General features: G+C 32.6%; 1 protein-coding gene across 2 annotated transcripts; it reads right to left on the reverse strand.

Moving 5' to 3' along the window:
• Positions 1-6,399: 6,399 nt before the first annotated feature.
• Positions 6,400-21,902, reverse strand: LOC102806171 (protein KRI1 homolog). Of its 2 annotated transcripts, none has more exons than XM_006819449.3 (16): positions 21,781-21,902; positions 20,745-20,824; positions 19,699-19,807; positions 18,250-18,472; positions 17,934-18,012; positions 16,524-16,604; positions 15,725-15,828; positions 14,854-14,989; positions 13,924-14,019; positions 13,421-13,591; positions 12,621-12,699; positions 12,321-12,418; positions 11,120-11,264; positions 7,795-7,990; positions 7,199-7,297; positions 6,400-6,952 (listed from the first exon to the last, which is right to left on the reverse strand). In XM_006819449.3, the coding sequence occupies exons 1-16, from the start codon at positions 21,857-21,859 to the stop codon at positions 6,457-6,459; spliced, it is 2,271 nt and encodes a 756-aa protein (XP_006819512.2). In that variant the 5' UTR covers positions 21,860-21,902; the 3' UTR covers positions 6,400-6,456. The 2 variants fall into 2 exon arrangements, with proteins under 2 accessions (XP_006819512.2, XP_077867401.2); XM_078011275.2 differs by having other exon boundaries at positions 15,725-15,824; positions 16,520-16,604.
• Between the last annotated feature and the right edge of the window lie 45 nt (positions 21,903-21,947).

Here is a 21,947-nt window from a genome sequence, read left to right on the forward strand (position 1 = left end):
CCTCAAGGCTCGCCCCTGGACTGGACTCTCGACTGCGTCTGTCGTGGAGTATTCGCCAAGACCAACTCAAACTCTCTTTATTCATTTTCAAAACTCTAACCAATTACAAAACAGTAAAAAGACTCTAGGGCGTAACCTATGGATACCAACTGTCAGAATCGTGACGGTTATCTGGTAATTAGTTCCAAATCACCGAGCCAAGTTCCGTCCAAAACTTCAAATAGGCCTAAACGATGACAGACATAACACAGCAATTCAGCTAATAATCAGCTAATTAAGTCGGTCAACAGATACGCGAAAACAAATTCATGACATAAGAGCCAAAGATGAGTTGATAAAGCAATCCTGTCGCGACCGGTGACAGTCAGCTCTATGAATAAATGTCATCAAGTAATGACCTTGTTGAGTGCCAAAAAGATAAATATATATTTTTATGGAACTATGCATACTTATAATATGTTAATTTATGCCAATATGGCATGACATCTGAACGCATTCGTGGACGCATTTTATTAATATATTCTCGAGTTAAGCTTCTAGATGATATTACTTCGAGTTACTGATTATGAATTATTGATATTCAAAGTTAGAACATGCATAAATTGATAACACTTAACGTAAATATTGCGACGTTTATGATACCACATAAGATATTGTTATTTCACACTAAACATCACGACTGTAATGATATCACCCATTGCCACATGATGAATACACATGACACACCAATTAATTAAGCACATACCGTATTGATACTATGAATAACAACCACCAACAGTAAACATATATATAATGCCTGTGTCGTTTCCATGGTATCAAAATGTTAACGTCTGTAAGTTTAAATGAAGATCATATTATAAGGTTGGGGTGTAAACGGATGATAGGATTGAATAGGATTCACTAAAATACTAATGCAAATGAGTGAGTCTGTGAAGAACTGTTTAATGTTCGTCTGTTTTCTTGTGTATTTTTCTATTTGCAAAGTGTGTATGTATTAAGTGCGTTTTCGAATACAGCTAGACTTTCGCTCATTTTTGTTTGCGCTATCGAACATTTCTAGGCGTTCAATGCTTCCCGTGGTGCTATTGGTTTTGTTTGGCATGCGTTCGATTGGTGTGTATGTGGAATAGGGTACGTCATCAATGACGGTTACAGTAAGGGTGAAGTAATAATATTATGCTACTGATGGGCAAACTACACTCCCAATATAAATTGGTAGTTTTGTGTACTAGACTAGGAATGGGTTACCGTCGCCAAGATGGGAATTGTACGGGAGTAATTTTGGATACATAGAAGTTTTGCTGCAAAGCACCTTCCAATTGGGAATCATGAATGCATTGAAAAATGATCCGGGACAAGTCTCTACTTTGATAAAATATAGCACCGATATGTACCACATCCTAGACTATTTCATGTTATTATTTTCTGCCAAATTCATGACTAACAATTTTGACGACAATGGTGTACAAATAACAAGATCCAATCGCAAATAACTAGAAAAGAATAATTAGGAAAGAAAACAATTACTTACCGGTCATACAAATAATGTGAAAAACCAATGGACTATCTTCAGTTGTTGGTGATTTTTAAAGTATTACTCGACCACGTCATTGGCTACGTCATAGTTTCCTTGTTCGTACCTAGTCATGTCATAATTATTAAAATATTCATCAAAATATCGCAATATCACACAATAGCTAGACAGGTAAATACTTGGTCAAAGTATGATGTAATCCTGGGAAAATAAAGTTGCAATTATTATAAGCACTAATGTACTTTTTAGAAAAACACTTCGAACGAGTCTAAACATACTTGTATCATCATTCATAAACGAATACGCACTTTTCATGACTCCACAAGTACTTTTGTTGGTATGATAACATCATAATTATAACTAGTTAGCCATTTTACTGTGTTTTGTTTTTGTGAACAGAAAAAAAAGTTACTAAACTAGGAGGAAATTGTGATGAAATATCGATATCATGTATTCATTTTTGATTTTCATACCAACAAAGACAGCAGAATGAGTGACCTTTAGAGGTTATGAAAAGTCACCTATAAAAATAAACTTTTCACTGACGACTAAATAAACAGTCACTTAATACACAGTGATCACTTCATTGAAGTCACTATGTTAAACAAGGTGACTTAATGTGCAATAGAAAACGACACAAATATTAGTTAGTATACTGGATCGAAAACAACCACATTTCAGCGAATTAAAGCTTAATATGTTAAAACACGCTTAATAGGTCAACAGACCATTAAAAATATGCATATTATTTTTTATTTCATTATAACTCTTTATAATTTTGATCAACGTTTACTTTAGAAAAATAAATTAAGATAAAATGATACCAACTACTAACGATTAACGAGAACCACTGTGCATGACGCATGTAAACCATTTGTTTCTTCTAAATGATTCAGAGCACTACAAATGTTGTGAATGGACATCGACACATTTCAATGTATAACAGTGTCTCACTCATGCTGCAAGTTATAGTCGTGTAAATAATTATGCATTGACATTTCTTTGTAAATTCACAACGTATTCCAAATATTGAATGTAATAAACATACGGTGCCTCGATCTCGGGGTTCAAGCTTTATGCTAATTTCGAACGCATCCAGTTGTTAGCGTGTCGTTATTATTTAGGTATCGGAAAACAGCGAAACTGGGTATTAACTATTCAGTTAAAAAAATGTCTAAAATTCGCTATCCTTAAGAATGCTATATTATGCTTTGCAATATTGATTGTTCAGGAGTAACCAGTATTGAGACTGGTAGAATGCTTTGTCTGGAATGTAGTAAAAGATTTTGCCCTGTTTTCAGCTTATTTTCAATTTAGATATTGAAGAGAATAAAAAAAATTCGTGATTTTTTCCAAGTAATTGAATAATTCTAACAATTTTAGCCACCTATATTATATTGGTCACTCACTATGTTGTTTTTAACCTCCCCGACTTCTAACCCGCAATGGGAAAGTATCGTACTGTATCCAATGATCTAAATAGATCAAACAGAAAACAATATACTCAAAAAATCACATCACAATAAATGCAAGTTATCAGATATTAATCGGAGAATCATAAAAAAATCGATGCGTATTTCCATCATTCACTGAAACTGTATCAACAAATTCAAGTGAAAAGAGTAAGCACATTTGACAGTAAGACAGTCAAAGATTAATTGATAAAATACAACCCAGTCGTGTGGAAATTCGACCACTTCAAAACTACTTTCTGAACGAAGAAGAAATCCAGAAAAATATCCCTCTACAAATGGGTTCGGCAAGTCCTTCCAAAATAATTCATAAAGGGTAAAATGGTCCGTGACATAATGAATATTTAATTTTGATAAAGAATGGTAGATGTATACGGGCCAATTTCAAGTAGTAATGTAAAACAATTCGAGAAAGTTTAATGAATGCAATACTATTTGACAGTAGTAATGTCAAAAAGTCGAGACAGTTTAACCTCAGACTTGTAACTACTGTCGTTTATGCCACTTACTGTGTTTATGTCTCGATAGTTGACTGTAATATGATAGATCTCGCGTTATTTTGTGAGATCTAATGATAATCTTGTTTCTTGGCAACGTTTACTCAGTAGATAAGAATTGATAACCTAAACAAACGAGGCACGCATTACTTCAAAAGAAAACGCCGCGTTGCGAGTCTGCTGTACTACTAGTCTGTAAAAGTAAAAGTATTCTTTTGAAAAGCCAAAAACGTTGATTAGCCGTGAAAGGTATAGGGATGTATACTAAGAGTGGAAAGTTGGATTCAATGCGGTAAAATGGTGTTAAAGTTGGGCTTTACCCCTTTTTGTAAAAAATGTCGTTAATTGTTAAAAGACATAAAAGTTAATTTAAAAGCCGTTAAAGGTACTGAGAAACGCGTTTTGTTGACATGCCGAAAAGTAAGGCTGGGTCGCTGATAAAGGCGGTTTGAAAATTGTGAACGTTGGATGGAAAATAGTTTTGACAATTTTGTTAGAAAGACTAGAGAAAATTGTTAAAGGTTGTAGTAATGTTTTGAAATGTGGTTAACAATCGAATAAGTTAATGGAAAGGCGGAAAATATTTTGGAAGTCATAAAAGGTAACTAGAATTTGGGAAAGTTGAATAGAAAGTCCAATAAGTTGGGTTGAAAATCAAAAACGTTGATTGAAAGCCGAAAATTTTGATAGGATAGTCGATATAGATGGTTAAAAACTGATAGAATTTGCTGAAAATTAATAGACGAGGACTAGAAAATCGTAAAAGTTTACTTTAAAGTCGAAAAAATGGTAATGAAGTCATAAAAAAAGTGGTGGAGAAGTCGTGCATGAGCAATGTGGATGGAAGTCTTGAAAGCTGTTTGGAAATAGTTGAAATTAGTGATATGGTCGCTAGATAATATTGATGAAGATGGAAAGAAAGGTAAAAGATTTGGCTAGAAAAATTCTGAAAAGTGGCTAGATCGATGAGGTTGAATAAATATAAAATATTGTGGTTGGAGAGTCGAAAAAAATGTTTTTGGTAGTGAAATATTCTTAGATAAATGAAAAAATGGTCGACAGAAATGATTTTTGAAAAGTCAAGAAGATGGTTGATAAGCCATAATCAATGAAAGCTTAAAAAACTCCTGTGTGTTGAAGGTATTTGAGGCAAGAAGTTAGCACATGTGCTTCTATTGGAGCAAATACAGAATTAAAAAAATATATACTACAAGCAATGATCAAGGGGGTTCCAAGTAGGTATAACAATTACAAATATAATAATAATGGCCATATGAGATAACTTATTATTTTAATATTTTGGTCATATATCTTGTCAGACAAAACTATAGCACCAGTTGCATGTCCCTATCAGCAACAGTACTTACATCACATTGATTTCAACCCCAAATTAATCCAGTTTGCACATTAGTCCAGGGCATCTATGTACCACGTATCATCAAAATATGCTGAATGGTAGTTGAGAAACAAATGTAAATGTCTAAAGTGTGCTAATCAATATGCAAATTAGGGTTATTAATATGCATGGTTTTTAAACCAAAGTCAATCAGGTCTGTGAATAGTCATGGAGCATCTATGTATAAAGTTGAAATGTATTATTAGACTTGAAACATCTTACCTTGAAATTTAATAATTATACAAATTAGGCAATTAATATGCAAGAATACTAATCTAATACTTATCAGGTCAGTGCAATATCCTATGACATCTATGTACCAAGTTCACAGTAATGTGATGATTATTAGTACTTTAGATATCAGTAGAAAAGTCGAAAATTTACAAATTAGGCAATTAATTTGCATGGGATTTCTACCCAAAACTAATCAGGTCAGCACATTGTCCCAGAGCATCTATAGATAAATAAATGATCTATAAAATCAAGTGAGTGGTTCTTTAGATATCAGTGGAAGATTTATGAAAGAACTAAAAATCGGTGAATTATCATGCAAACCAACATATGGTTCTTAAGATATCAGTGGAAAGGTCAAAGACGCGCACATACAGACACACATACATACAAAAACACTTAGATATCAGTGGAAAGGTCAAAGACGCGCACATACAGACACACACATACATACAAAAACACTTAGATATCAGTGGAAAGGTCAAAGACGCGCACATACAGACACACATACATACAAAAACACTTAGTTTTTACAGCTCCATTTTCTCACATAGCCACTGCATTAATGGAGCCCCTTGACACTCCATCTCCAGAATTCTAGTGGTTATCAAAGTGGAAGTCCATGTGGTCTGCCTAATATCAATCCTTACATTTTTTCTTACAAAAAACATTTGACACGAATTGAAGATAACAGCACAAAATGAACAAATTATATATATAAAGGTTCTAGCAAGGAATTTAAATATAAAAATGCGGCTCATAGTTTTTGAAAAAAGTTTTTTACCAAAAATATTTGCCTAACAAATTGAAGAACTGAACCAAAGAACCTGCATACCATGAGAGATATGGATGGATACAAACAGATGCACAGAGATCAATTCATAACACCCTGTTTTGGGACTTTATCAGAACAGGGAATAACAAAATAACCATTTTCAATCAGAAACCAATGGACGTGCATATGTATTGCAAGATTCATCATGTATGTATGAAGTTAGAGTGAAGTCAGTTCAGGCATGTTGAAGATACTTGCACACATACAATTAATTAATACATTTCAATGCATTTCAATATTCTGATTGTCCCCAGCTTTCGAAATTTGGACTTCAGAACCTCTCATAGGCATTTTTTTGGCAATCTTCAAACAGCCCATTCGCATGACTGAACATGTACAATCTCAATCAACTTGTAAAAGGTTTCAATGATAGATTTTCAAAATGTAATTTGCAAATGCACTTCTGTAACACAGAGAAAATTTATTCATTGACATGATGTAATAAAAATATTTATTTCAGATTTAATATTATAGCATGTAAATTATTTAAATCATTCTGATTTTAGTTTCTTTTTCATTCCTGATTTATTTTTTTGTTTTTGTTTCTCGATATTTTCAAATTTAATTCTCTTCGGATTGATGCCATAAGCCCTTAATCTTTGATCACTGATCATTACTTGGTATGATGATCGTCTATTGTTCCTTTGCCTCCTCCGATGACCAACAATAGATAACTTTGTATTGTCTGTATGTTGTTTTTTCACTTTTAGTATTTTTTGTTTTGATTTGAGTATTTTTTTCATTTTGGTGTATTGTTTGCTTTCGGTAAGTGACTTGGGATTTGATTTTGATACCAGGAATTCTTTGGTATCTTTCGAATCGGAGACATCTTGTCTTTGTTTATCTGATTTGTTCTCTCTCTTCTTTATGTCTAGCTTCTGTTTTTTCCTTTGGTGATCTGCATCAGTATTTGTTTCCTGGGGCTCTTGAGTTGTTCGTTTTTTTGTTAGTTTATCTATACTTTTCAATTCCTTCTTTTCTTCCGTTCTACAATAAGAGTTGAAAAACATTAGTGAAAAGAGGAAAACACAGAAAACAAAAATGTCAGCAGATACATATATATATATATTACTTTTCTTTTATAATGAAATTTGGCCTTATATAATAAAAAAAAATAATTAAAAAAAAAAGTAAATTATCCCTCTCGATAACAGTGCACGCTTTCTTTTGTTTTCATAGTTACAAACTGTTACCATGGTAACAAGATCACTGGTAATTTGTTTTCATACTTACGCTTCATTGTAAACTGTGCGCAGAACTCTCTTCTTTTTCATTAGATTCCTTCCCTTTTTCTTGTAAAATTTCACATCATTCCATTCGTCATCCTCTGGCCTACAATGAATTGCAAATTGATTTTAAGCTTTTGACAGTTTGCCCCGCTAAAGCATTTGGTGGAACATTTTGCAAATTTGCCTGCATATTTAATTTATAATTAAAATTTGTTATTGATTTTTGGAAAATACAAAAAAAAAGAAATTTTATATTTTTTTGTAAAAGCTTGATGATTTTTTCAACTAAAAAAATTGTACAAGAATATACTAAGTACATTGTAAATCTTTGAGGGTAATTGTTAACACCATGGACCACAATAACTGTCTTTGTACCAACTGCAGATTTGAAAGAAGTTATCAATGCAAAACTGTGGAATAGCACAACAAATTCAGTTTCTAAGTTCTAAGTTTTTTCTAAGGGCTCTGTCTGATCAGGAAGAAAGAAAAATATTTTCACAATTTACACTGCTAATTTTCCATCTCTAGACTAGATACCTTGGTGGAATGTTGTTGTTCAGTGATACTGGGCTGCATTCAATGTTATAGCAAACTGCTCACCTGTATTGACAGGTTTTCTTCAATGAACACCACTGGTTTAATTCTTTATCTTCCGCACCCAGTATTTCATTCATAGATAAGCCAAAATCATTGGCTATAACGTTACGGTACTTAAATCTACATGGTAAATCTCCAATCACGTCCTCATAATCCAGTTTGTAATATTCATCAAAATATTCTCCAAAATTCTTCTCCTCTGAAATAAAGGCATTTTTTAAATTCAGTATGTAAAATTCATTGCCAATGATAAAGTCCCTCTTTGTATTCCTATTTACATTTGAAAACATGGATGGCAAAGAAATGGACATGAATATGTAACTATATATTTGTACCAAATTTAACCACAATTGGTCAAGTGTATCAGAGAAACGAGTAGGACTATTAAAACAAGCAGCCTATCGGCTGAGATAGCTCCGCTGTTAGCAATGCACATTTCAATTAAAGAACTGAAGACATCATTAGACAAGCAGCCTATCGGCTGAGATAGCTCCGCTGTTAGCAATGCACATTTCAATTAAAGAAGTGAAGACATCATTAGAAAATGAACAATATGAATAGTATCAAAGCAATCGGACTTACAGTTTTTAACAAGAAGTCGAAAATATCACTTTTTACCAAAAATTACAAAAATATTCACCAAAATAAATTAATTAGAGAATTGAAGATATCATCACAAAACGAACAAATCTGAGAGAGGTCCACATGTAGTACCTACATATGCAATATCAAAGCAATCGGACTTACAGTTTTCAACAAGAAGTCGAAAATATCACTTTTTACCAAAAATGACAAAAATATTCACCAAAATTAGAGAATTGAAGATATCATCACAAAATGAACAAATCTGAGAGAGGTCCACATGTAGTACCTATATATGTAATATCAAAGCAATCGGACTTGCGGTTTTTAACAAGAAGTCAAAAATATCACTTTTTACCAAAAATGACAAAAATATTCACCAAAATTAGAGAATTGAAGATATCATCACGAAATAAACAAATCTGAGAGAGGTCCACATGTAGTACCTATATACGTAGTATCAAAGCAATTGGACTTGCGGTTTTTAACAAGAAGTCGAAAATATCACTTTTCACCAAAAAATGACAAAAATATTCACCAAAATTAGAGAATTAAAGATATCATTACAAAATGAACAAATCTGAGAGAGGTCCACATGTAGTACCTGTATATGTAATATCAAAGCATTTGCACTTGCGGTTTTTAACAAGAAGTCGAAAATATCAGTTTTTACCAAAAATGACAAAAATATTCACCAAAATTAGAGAATTAAAGATATCATTACAAAATGAACAAATCTGAGAGAGGTCCACATGTAGTAATTATATATGTAATATCAAAGCAATTGCACTTGCGGTTTTTAACAAGAAGTCGAAAATATCAGTTTTTACCAAAAATGACAAAAATATTCACCAAAATTAGAGAATTAAAGATATCATTACAAAATGAACAAATCTGAGAGAGGTACACATGTAGTACCTATATATGTAATATCAAAGCAATTGCACTTGCGGTTTTTAACAAGAAGTCGAAAATATCAGTTTTTACCAAAAATGACAAAAATATTCACCAAAATTAGAGAATTGAAGATATCATCACGAAATGAACAAATCTGAGAGAGGTCCACATGTAGTACCTATATATGTAGTATCAAAGCAATTGGACTTGCGGTTTTTATCAAGAAGTCGAAAATATCAGTTTTTACCAAAAATGACAAAAATATTCACCAAAATTAAAGAATTAAAGATATCATTACAAAATTAACAAATCTGAGAGAGGTCCACATGTAGTACCTATAGATGTAATATCAAAGCAATTGCACTTGCGGTTTTTAACAAGAAGTCGAAAATATCAGTTTTTACCAAAAATGACAAAAATATTCACCAAAATTAGAGAATTAAAGATATCAACATGAAATGAACAAACCTAAGAGAGATCTACCCAAGGTACATATATACCAAGTATCAAAGCATTTAGGCTTGTAGTTTTCAAGAAGAAGTCGAAAAAGTAAAACATTGACACGGACGACGACGACGGACGACGACGACGACGACGACGACGGACAATCACTCATATGATAAGCTCCGCTCGACAAAGTCGACAGCGGAGCTAAAAATGAACAATATGAATAGTATCAAAGCAATCGGACTTACAGTTTTCTAACAAGAAGTCGAAAATATCACTTTTTACCAAAAATTACAAAAATATTCACCAAAATAAATTAATTAGAGAATTGAAGATATCATCACAAAACGAACAAATCTGAGAGAGGTCCACATGAAGTACCTATATATGTAATATCAAAGCAATCGGACTTACAGATTTCAACAAGAAGTCGAAAATATCACTTTTTACCAAAAATGACAAAAATATTCACCAAAATTAGAGAATTAAAGATATCATTACAAAATGAACAAATCTGAGAGAGGTCCACATGTAGTACCTATATATGTAATATCAAAGCATTTGCACTTGCGGTTTTTAACAAGAAGTCGAAAATATCAGTTTTTACCAAAAATGACAAAAATATTCACCAAAATTAGAGAATTAAAGATATCATTACAAAATGAACAAATCTGAGAGAGGTACACATGTAGTACCTATATATGTAATATCAAAGCAATTGCACTTGCGGTTTTTAACAAGAAGTCGAAAATATCAATTTTTACCAAAAATGACAAAAATATTCACCAAAATTAGAGAATTGAAGATATCATCACGAAATGAACAAATCTGAGAGAGGTCCACATGTAGTACCTATATATGTAGTATCAAAGCAATTGGACTTGCGGTTTTTAACAAGAAGTCGAAAATATCAGTTTTTACCAAAAATGACAAAAATATTCACCAAAATTAAAGAATTAAAGATATCATTACAAAATTAACAAATCTGAGAGAGGTCCACATGTAGTACCTATAAGATGTAATATCAAAGCAATTGCACTTGCGGTTTTTAACAAGAAGTCGAAAATATCAGTTTTTACCAAAAAAGACAAAAATATTCACCAAAATTAGAGAATTAAAGATATCAACATGAAATGAACAAACCTAAGAGAGGTCTACCCAAGGTACATATACACCAAGTATCAAAGCATTTAGGCTTGTAGTTTTCAAGAAGAAGTCGAAAAAGTAAAACATTGACACTGACGACAACGACGGACGACGACGGACAATCACTCATATGATAAGCTCCGCTCGACAAAGTCGACAGCGGAGCTAAAAATATAATGCCCGACTGGCATTATAAAATGAAACAACCTAAAGTTTATCAGCATCCTAACTGGCTAGGAATAAATCATTAACATACCGGGATCAAATACTGGTTTCTTTCTTTCAAGAGCTTCCGCAAATTTAGATCGTCTTTTCTTCTTCCTTGATATTGCTACCATTTCATTCATAATTTTCTTCTTTGTTTTCTTTTTATCTTGTGATGGATCATAATCGGCATCCATCTGAAATGAACAACATAGTTTTGAGCACTGTTCTTATTCACCATGTTGTATTTCTAATAATGGGATCACTTCAAAGACTAACTTCCAACACCTGTGTGTTTTTATGTTTGATGCAACATATAAAATCTTAGTGAATCAATTGGTACATCATAAAGCATCTCTTAGTGACTAACCCTGCATCTGTCACATTCACAAATATTAAAAGAAAAGTAGTTTTGTTTAGTTTATTTAAGGTTGGTAGTCCTTAAGTAGCCAGTATTTTTTACGAGATGAGCAAAAATACAACTAATTTTAAGTTGAACTAAATAATTTGGGACATAAAAACATTTGGTGAAATCTAGCACTCATAAAAACTATCTAACATAAAATATTGTCTACTCTAAAAATTCAACAACGTAATTCTTCAGCGGGTTTTCATAATTTATTGGCTGTTTTTGTGATTGTGCAAAGTTCATCAAAGTTCATCAAAGTTCATCTAATTTTTTCATGAAACAATAGACAGACTCTAATTTAGGCTTTAATTAATGAAATCAAAACATTTGAGCTGACTACAGTTGGTGTTATGAACATCGGAAGAATATCGACATCTTACAAATTATTACATTTAATATTCAAGGTTGTTTATTATTTAGTCATAGTTTGATACAAAAAATATTATTTGCTGTGAAGTATATGTAAACTTCAAGTTTGTATTATCGTGAACAAATGTTTTAGAACATTCTGACTGCATTCAACATGTTTTTTTTTATTCTAAGTTGACCTACTATGGTGTCCTTCAACCAATCAGAATACGCGAGAGCGAGATTGAAACAGGATTTTGGTGTCTAGTCACTGTAGTTGCAAACCCCAAGTAATGTACTTCTGATTTTACCTCAATTATATTAATGGTCTGTTTTAATTTGTGGCTATGAAACATCAAGTGATTGTTTTTTGACAGAAATGTTGCTTCTCTGACAACATCTAATCTTTTTGTAATCACTAATTTTTAAAATTGTATTCTAAACTAATTATTTGAAAGTGATTAAAATTTAAGAGTTAATTAATCTAATGACTCACAACAAAACCAAGATCTTCACAGTGTAAATTATTATCAACGTAGTAATTGTCTCCATCATGGTACTCCCCATCCTCTCCTGTCCAGTCATCCCAATTTTCTGTGAAATATTAAAAAAAAGTTTAATTTTCATATTAGTAGGGTATGAGAAACAGAACCAAACACACATTTCTGCTTACTTGTTTCCCTTCGTTTGCACATGACAAAACACGTATCTTGCCACGATGGGTTTCATCAGAACAAAAGTGGCCTGTTTTGTGAAAACAAATAATATGAAGATGGAAGCCCCTCAAAAAACAAACCTTCAACAGGATCTTCATCATAAAATTCAGGCTTTGTATCGTCTTCCTCCCCTGAATAGTAGTCATCTCCCAGAAGATTCTACAAAGAATTTATTTTGAATATAAGCAATGAAGTACAGCTGCTGACAAGTGATTTTAAAATAGTTGTTTACAGCAGTTGTTTATCAATATGCAATCAAGAACATAATACCATGTATGAGAACTGCAAAGTTGAAGATGAGTAATAACTAGCTTATCAATACTGTCATTTTATCTGCAACACTGTTGAATTTGATATGCTTCATATGAATTACTATGCAAAGAATCAACCAAGGTTGATCTAACAAACAAAAAAGCATCTATGTACAACCATCATGCCATTCTGTTCTTGATTGTACAGCTCTGAGCACTCTGGAGACTTTACATACTGTTTTGAATATAACTGCCTAATTTGCATACTATTTTCAACATAACTCCCTAAACTGCATAATATTTTAAATATAACTCCCTAAACTTCATACAGTTTTGAGTATAACTCCCTAATCTGAAACTATTTTGAATATAACTCCCCGATTTGCATACTATTTTAATATAACTGCCTGATTTGAATAATATTTAGAATATAGCTCCCTAATTTGCATAATATTTAGAATATAACTCCCTAATTTGCATACTATTTTGAATATAACTCCCTAATTTGCATACTATTTTGAATATAACTCCCTAAACTGCATATTACTTTAAATATAATGCCTTAATTTGCATACTATTTTGAATATAACTCCCTAATTTACATACTATTTTGAATACAACTCCCTAACCTGCATCATTTTATCATGCTCCTGAGGATCAAAATCTCCTTCCAGATCTCCATCATGGAATGCCACATTTTTGTTTCCAGTAACTTCTTTAATTCTGTCAATCTTTTCCAGAATTTCTTTTTTTTTGATGTTCTTCAGCTGTTTCAGCTCTTCCTTTTTCTTTTCTTTTTCCTGCAATTTTTCGCATAAAACATCAATGAAAAATGTTTCTATGGATTATTGTTACATTATATCAAAATTTCATTCCTTATATTGTGAAAACAATTCATTGAAAATGACACAGTTCCCATTCAAATTAATCTTCATGTACCAAACTTGGTCTTGACAATATTCAAGAAATGTATTTACAAACTGGTGAAATACCAAATACCAAAACAGCGCACATACTGAGTATGTCAAATAACATGAAAAAACAAAATAAAATGTTGACAGTGCATTGATCAAGTACTATCAAGTACTATGAATAGAGAGAGAGAAGCAATCAAATATACTGATTATGTTACCTGTAATTTTCTATCTTTCCTTTCTGACCGTTTGGATGCTCTTTTGTTGTCTTTTGTTCTCACTGACTCTCCAACTGTACGAGGATATCTTTTAATCTGGGAATGAAATATATAACATTACTTAATAATAAACTTATATTACATTGAGAAGACATCATGTGCAATGGACAAATATACGGTATGTTCTTAAAAATAAATGGCTTCTCGTCTCTTTTTAAACTTTTTGTCACAAAAAGAACAAATCTGGGAACTACCAGAGTACATTTGTAGTGGGAATATGAAACCCATTCAGCTAACAGTTGTCAAGACAAAGTTGAAAATGTAAAGTTGACAAAGATGGACAGTGATGACAGACTATCAGTAATATGTCAACAGCAGAGCCAAAAATCATACATGTATACAATATATCTTGAATTTACTTGAACTTTGAACAAATTCAGTCATTTAAGATGGCCATCAGTTAAATAAAACCAATTATGTCTTGACATTGCACTAATTTAAAGAGAATATGTCAAAGCGTCTCTTAAATGGCTGCCAGTCAGCCATTTTAAATTAAATCACAAAACAAAATAGTGAGCATCATTAAACCCACCATGTTATGGCAATTACGAGTTAGAATGAAAACTGCCCAGGCATGCCAAGAAACAGTTGATGACATGACATGCCCTAATTTAAATTTTAAGTGTTTTTTGAAACATAGAATGTCATCAATCTAATAAAGAAATCTACAAGCATACATGTATCTCCCATTATGATTTTTAACTGTACCAATTTTTATCTAAATTGGTAAAAGCATGTCCAAGAAATAACAATATATGGACGCACAGACAAAACATGGATTCTGTTTTGAACTACTTCCGATTGAGACTAAAAATGAGTGTTGTGAACTGATCAATTCAATAATAAATTATTACCAAGATAAGAACTTACAAAATCAGAATCTGGTTCTTGAAATCTAAAATTAAATTTTCTTTCAAATTCTTCTTCTTTCTCAAGTTGTCTTTCTTCTTCTGAGTAATCAGTGTCCTCCTCATCTTCACCAACTATCTCACCATAAGTAGGTATCCTAGATATTAAAAGAAATTACTTGGGAAATCGTTACCATTCCAGGAAAACATTTACAAATTGTTTGTATTTGGAACGAAATATACTGTCTGATTTGGACAGTAACTATTTGATATTACATTAGCCATTTGAAATACGTGTAACCTTGTAAAATTGGTTCGTTCTAACCAGTTCAAATCATGCAAGGATCTTGGGAAGTGCATGGCAAACCAGCCAGCAACTTTAGGTGGCAGTAAAGCTATTTTGGTGTTTAGAACAATATATCCAAAACAGTAAAGTGAATTCACTACTGCAACCCACCAGAGTAAAAAAATATACCAGGTCTCCACTGAAGCCTTCATTATAGCCATGTAAATGAAGATACACTGTTAACCTTTCACTGATGTCCAAGTTACCCCCATTGCCAACAGCCATCAGCATACAGTACAATTTAACCATGGTAATAACCATACTTTGTTTTTTTAAATGTTTTTTGTGCCAGGCGACGGTTCTGGACTTTGAATGTGATCTTAACCAAGGTTCTCCCAAAGTCGCATTCGTTAGTGAATGAATCTCAGCCAGTGGCATTGGCCTGCCCATTGAGTCTGTGGCACACTCACCCAGGGTAGGGGTCGACCCTATGATTTTTTAGCCTAAGGTAGGATTTGAACTTGGGTTTACCGATCATGAGTCTGACATGACAACCAATATGCTGCCAGTGACCCGTAATAACCATACTTGGTCTAACAATACTTACCTCTCTGCATCCTTATCTTTATACCCTTTATTGAGAATATAATCCCTCAAGAATTTTTCACCTTCATCTAATTTTGGATCGGTCCAAAACTCTTTAAGCGCTACCTGATAAAACAAAACAAAATACACATTGTACCTTATAAATACATAAATGGCTTTTATGGAAATTTATAAACATTGTTAAAACATTTATTCCAGAAGATGTTCAAGTTTCATTCAAATCCAAATAAGATGCTTGCATTGGCTCGTCATTGGTCAATTTACTGCCATGCAACCGTTACTGTGCTATGATTGGACAGGTGAATTTCAGTTGACATTTGCAATTTATAACAAACATTTTCTATAAAAAATATTCACGCTTTCATGAAACGAAGTGTACCAACAAATAGTACAATTAGAGAACAAGAAACATTTTTGGTTTTGGGTAATTTGATTTTACAAAATAAAAATGCTTTTAAAAACAATAACCTCAAATAAATTTTAAAAAGCTGTGGTCGTCGGGCAATGTTATTGGCATTTTACAGGTGTTGTATATGTTGTGCGAGACCCATATAGAACCACTGACATTCACAATGAAAAACTGCAGTACATGTACCCAAGTGTACACCAGCGACCTCAAACGAGCTAACATTTTTACCATAGAGGGCATACTTTACTCTCAAGTTAAAATGCCAATAAAAAAGGTTACAAATTACTTATTTTTGTTTGATTTTAGAAAGTGTTTCAGGGTTATCATTTTTTATGGGACATTATATTATCTTGGTACTAGAATCCATCAAAACGTTGATCATTCAACTGACCATTTGTGACAAGTCTTTGTTTTGACCGACATCTTCTTTCTGACCCTTCAACCATTGAATGTAATCTTTTTCGTCTTGCACCTAAAAAATAAAATTAAAATTTTTTTTAATCATAATGAATGAAACAACCTGAGATGAATGAATTGTAGATAAGAAAAATAAACAAAAATTATTTTCACAGCTTTGTTGATTGAAGAACAGTCAAAGAGACAAAGATTCGCGAAAAAACACATACATGTAGTTTATGTTTTAATAACCCTGTGATATGAGCACTGGGATATTATGTCTTCTTCTTTGGCTTAAAAAATTCATGAAATTTTTGTCTCACAAAATTAAAGCGGTTTACAGTAAATATTTTATGCAAAATCTTGCAATCATTTGTCATTATCAAATAAATTAATCGTACTACTGTAAAATACTTTATTTTCGCTTGCAACTAATTTTTGCTGAAGGAATGATTCAGTGAAAATAAAATCCAGCGAATATATCTTTTTTCCTACATTTTATATTCAACCTGTCAAAATCAGTACAAATAAACAATTTCATACAAAACACCCAAAAAAAATTTCAGCAAAAATTAATACAATTAATAAAGTGTTTTTCAGTATTAAAATTAAAAATATTTCTGTCGAAAATATAATCAGAACTTTTAAAACTTTTGTGAAGTTTGTCAATATAAAAATACAATAACGAAGGCAGCTCAAATTACGCATGTCAGAAAATGTGGATGTCTTAAGTAGAAATATGCAATTTTGAAAATAGTGTTGCATTCAGTCAAACTGCATTCAGCAAATCAAATGTTTTTGCATGTGCTAATTTTGTTTAAGGTTACGCTATCCTCAAAAGGGACTATAAAAACATGCTGCCACAAAATGGAGAGGTGGTAATAAATATGAAAAGAGATACAGTAGTGACAGCTTGTGACTAACAGTGGACACGCAATATACATACTATTCTGCCCTTGGCTGTAATTAATATCATACAATGTACAAACTGCTGGCATACTGTTGGTATAAATCCAGCCTTTATTTTTTAGACATTTAACAAACTAACGGAATCCCCAATTATTTGCTCAGGGTGTTTCATACAGGGCACTGTGTTTAATCTTAAAAATAAAGATGTTGATAAGCATGTAAAATTGTGTTTCATTAATTGAAAATCATGATTGATACAGTAGTTTTCATTCTGGAGTGTATAGTGGTCCGGAAAGAGCCGTTTGGTTTGTGCTTTTATGTTGTTACTCACGATTAATGTAATGTTGTAATACTGAAGTGAACTTCATCTCTTTGAGTGATTGGAAGCAGGAAGCTTCCGAAATGCCAAAAAAAACATAATATTCCTTCTAATCTGGTGAGTTGAACGAATGTTGAGGCCCCTGGGCATATTGACAGGGGAAGTATGGAAACTTACAAGTTCTTCTTTACTCTTCACTCTTTTAGTTAAAATTTCATCTTCTTCGCTTTCACTATTATCCAATGCTCCTTTAAAACTTAAAGAAATAGGTTTATATTTAAATGTGCTATTTATGAATGGAAACAATCAGTTTGGTCGAGTACATCATCAATTAGCTCAGGCAGTTTTATTCACTCACCTGTGCAATGAACAAGCATCCTTAAATTTTTAATTTCAACCATTAGTGTTAATCAACCAATTACCAGAGCGGTATTTTTCAGAAATACTACATTCAAACCTTGCAATTCCATCTGTCCATTGTGACAACACTCACCTATCTTTCAAGATCTGTTGTTCCTCCATATACGATGGTGATGCACATCTTGCATTCATCTCCTCATCTTCTTCATCTTCACTATCATCCTCATCTTCAAATTTTCCTCCTTTCTCAAGCATCACCTTTCTTTCGTAGTCTCGAAGAAGAAAAGGTTTATCTGTGGACTTTGTTTTCTTCTTGACTTTTTGTTTATCATCATCAGCTGATAAATTATTTCCATCTTGTAGATAAAAAAAAATATTATCACTGCTTTGTTATCTTATTTTATTGTTAACCCGAGCTTTTCATTTTGTGGACAAGAAACTTTTTTTTCACAACACTACCCATTTTAACTTGCAGTTTATATTTTTGTTCTACACGAAAAATGTAATTTGTATGACAGAGCAGGGTCACATAGGCCCCCATAAATATGATCTTTATTTAGCCTCTATTTTATAAAAATAAATATGGCAGGCTTGCTTGAACATCAATCTAGAATAAGCCTTATACAATGCATTTCATTGGTGTACATGTAATTTCAGTAAAAACTAACCAGTTTTAAAATGCTTGACTGGCACATTCAGAAGCAATACACAGAAGAGTGAACATTTCTGATATTGCCAGTGATAATGTGGTAAAAATACGGTTTCATTGTGCAGACCCTTCAATCGTTGTGATGCAACACTTTAAAATAAATGTATTTGACCCTAATATCAGACATACATGTACCACTCATAATTTAATTAAAATTCAGGGTCCTTGACTACATGGATAGTTTAATTGTAGCACAAAACCTTCAAAGTTCAGTTTTAATCGCAATTGCCTTTTGCTAAATAAGTGACAATAACAAGTTTTACAGTTGCTTATTACCGTAGTTGTCACGACAATGACTTGACCTCTATAATGAAACACTAGTAGTTATGTCATTCTTAGCCAATCAGTAAAGCAGATGCTTAAAGGTCAAAAATGATAGAGCAGAGTCGTTTGCATGAGACCCCATGCCAAGCTGACAGACAGCACTTTTAATCTAAGTCCCAATTGTGTGCAACGACATCGACGAACTTCAGGATGAAGTTGTAGGGATTTTGTTCGACGGCTACAGTGACGCTGACTAGGACTTTGAGGGTTTTGACTTTGACGAAGACGGCAATGAACATGCAAATGGAGATCAGAGAAGTCTTTTTCAAACAACTATGAACTATCGTAATTTTTACTGTGTAAATTCATAAATTATTACTATTGATCAAGTATTTGTTAAAACCGGAAATACTTTTACGCAGTTTAACATTGAACATTTTAGTTTATATTGAGTTCACGTGTATTGGGCTTGTTTGAATTTTCGTTTTTTCGCCTACCACTATTTTTTGGCAATTTTTCATGTTCAGTTCCCTGGGTGCTTACCCGGACAACTATGGTATATCCATCTTTTTCATACAATAAAGCATGCCAAGGTGAAAAAAAACTTACCTTCACCACTGTGATAAAACTTGACATCTTTTTCATAAATTTTGGGATCTTTGAATTTGACGGCAGATAAAGCACGAAAAAAATCTTTCTCAACTTGCGGAGTTAAAGCCTGCATTAAACAAGACAAGTCATATATATCACAGTCTTGTACAATTGAAAGATTCACGCCATTTCAATTTATTTTATTTAGCTCATATACTAAATGTAACTTACAATGGTGATTCAAGGTCAAAATAAGTCGTATTTTAACGATTCAGTATATGTACTAAATTCAATTTGGGATTTATATACATTTCTATTGGAGATGTCCTTCTAATAGAACCAATATGGTAGTCAGATATAACAAACAAATTTGCATCCAATCACAATGTTTCTGAACATTGCATTATGGGAGAAAAACAATTCATAATTGGAAACATATATATAATTGCTAATTGCTTAAATTAAATTTTTGTGAATATTTGCAACTATGTAAGGATTCACATGTATTATAGTACAAGGCTATTTCATCATTTTTTTATAATGAAATACTTTAACCATAGACAATAATCACCATGACGACATCACACAATAAACAGACAAATTTAATTTATGGTCCATCAGAAGGTTGCATGCAGCGTTACTTACAGCCCAATAACTATGGATTATCATGAACACACTCCATATTGGCAAGCACATGGATTGACATTTTCGGAAATAATTGAGAAATGAGTGAATTCACATGAAACAGAGAAACAGAAAATATTCATGCATTATCTTGCATATGAATACATGTAGAGATATATTATAGAGAATACTGTGACTGTACAACATTAGATTTATTGGAACACGTGTATTAATTTTCATTTGATCTGAGCAGATTTGAATCTGCCTGAATGGACCAACCAAAGTTTTTTTAGTACAGAGATATACATTTGTAGAAAAATTATAACACTGCTTAAAGCAGTGTCTGCTTTATTATGCTAAACTGCCTTAATATATGGGATAAATATTTGTACTCAGTATTATATTAGTGATACTTCTATCTTGTTCATGTTTTTACTCACCACGGCATCCTCGTCTTCAAACTCTGACGAGCTTGAGGATTCCTCATCGGATAGATTCACATCTCCATAGCGCGCTTTCACTGTTAATAAAGATGATGAGAACGGGTAAGTAGAATCATAATTTATTTCCGTCAAGAATTTTGACATGTGAATATATTTATTAATAATTATTAGTTTAGTTAGTTTAGTGGTGTACTAGTAGTTTAGCAACGAGACATATGACAGGGATGAAAAATCTGGTCTAATATCGTCTGTAGCTCTCAACAACGATGATTATAGGCTGACAATGTTGTACTCGTTAATAACAATGCCTAATACGCTGACCCAAAATAGCTACAAGAGAAAATTTTGTCATAGCTCTCGATCAGGACAACCCCAAAACGAAGAGGAAGGTCGTCGATGATTTAAATAATACCTCTGTAGAAAACGCCAGTAAAGCTGTGCATACAGGTTGTGGGACAGATGTATGTGTTCAAACAATGCACTAGCCATGGGCCTGATGCTACTTCCAACACGATGTAATCGGTAATGAGACATAATACACTATGTTGAAAGAAGAGCGCCCTCACATGTGATTCCTCCTCTGGGTCAGGGTTTACATTGACTGGCGCATTGCCAATTTGGACTACCATTTGTCATCTAGATGTATTACTGGATCATTAAAATATGACTTATTTTGATTATTGACACACCTATATATTTCTTATTTTTAATATTCCGTTTATTTTACCATATTAATTGAATGAATCTACACCAGTGGATTGGTTCAGCCGCACACTCCCCCTGCAAGGATTTAAATTCCGATTCTAATCGATTATGGGTTTGAAACAACCACTTTGTTACTCTTGGTGCAACAAAGGCATTCCCTTCATCTTTATAAATATTTATAAATTCCACATTTTTTTTTCAGCTCCATGTGGAGTGAAACCTTCAAAAACGCATGACCATGACAAGGAATCCTAATATGTCGACAAATCGTAAACAGCATTAAACCAAATGTGTTAGTAGTAATAATGTAATCCCCACACAAACTCACACTTCTGTAGTTCTTCTTTTCGCCGCCACTGGTTGTATTTTTTAGCGTAACTCGTGTTGATCGTCAACTCTTCTTCCATGTTGCTGGCGTTGAATGATAGGGACCCTTATCGCCATGCGAATAGTTCCATATGGCTGCTTTGAAGTATTTCGAGTCAAAATAAAACA

The sequence above is a fragment of the Saccoglossus kowalevskii genome, chromosome 9, assembly GCF_978046115.1.
Source record: "Saccoglossus kowalevskii chromosome 9, keSacKowa6.1, whole genome shotgun sequence".
Lineage (NCBI taxonomy): Eukaryota > Metazoa > Hemichordata > Enteropneusta > Harrimaniidae > Saccoglossus > Saccoglossus kowalevskii.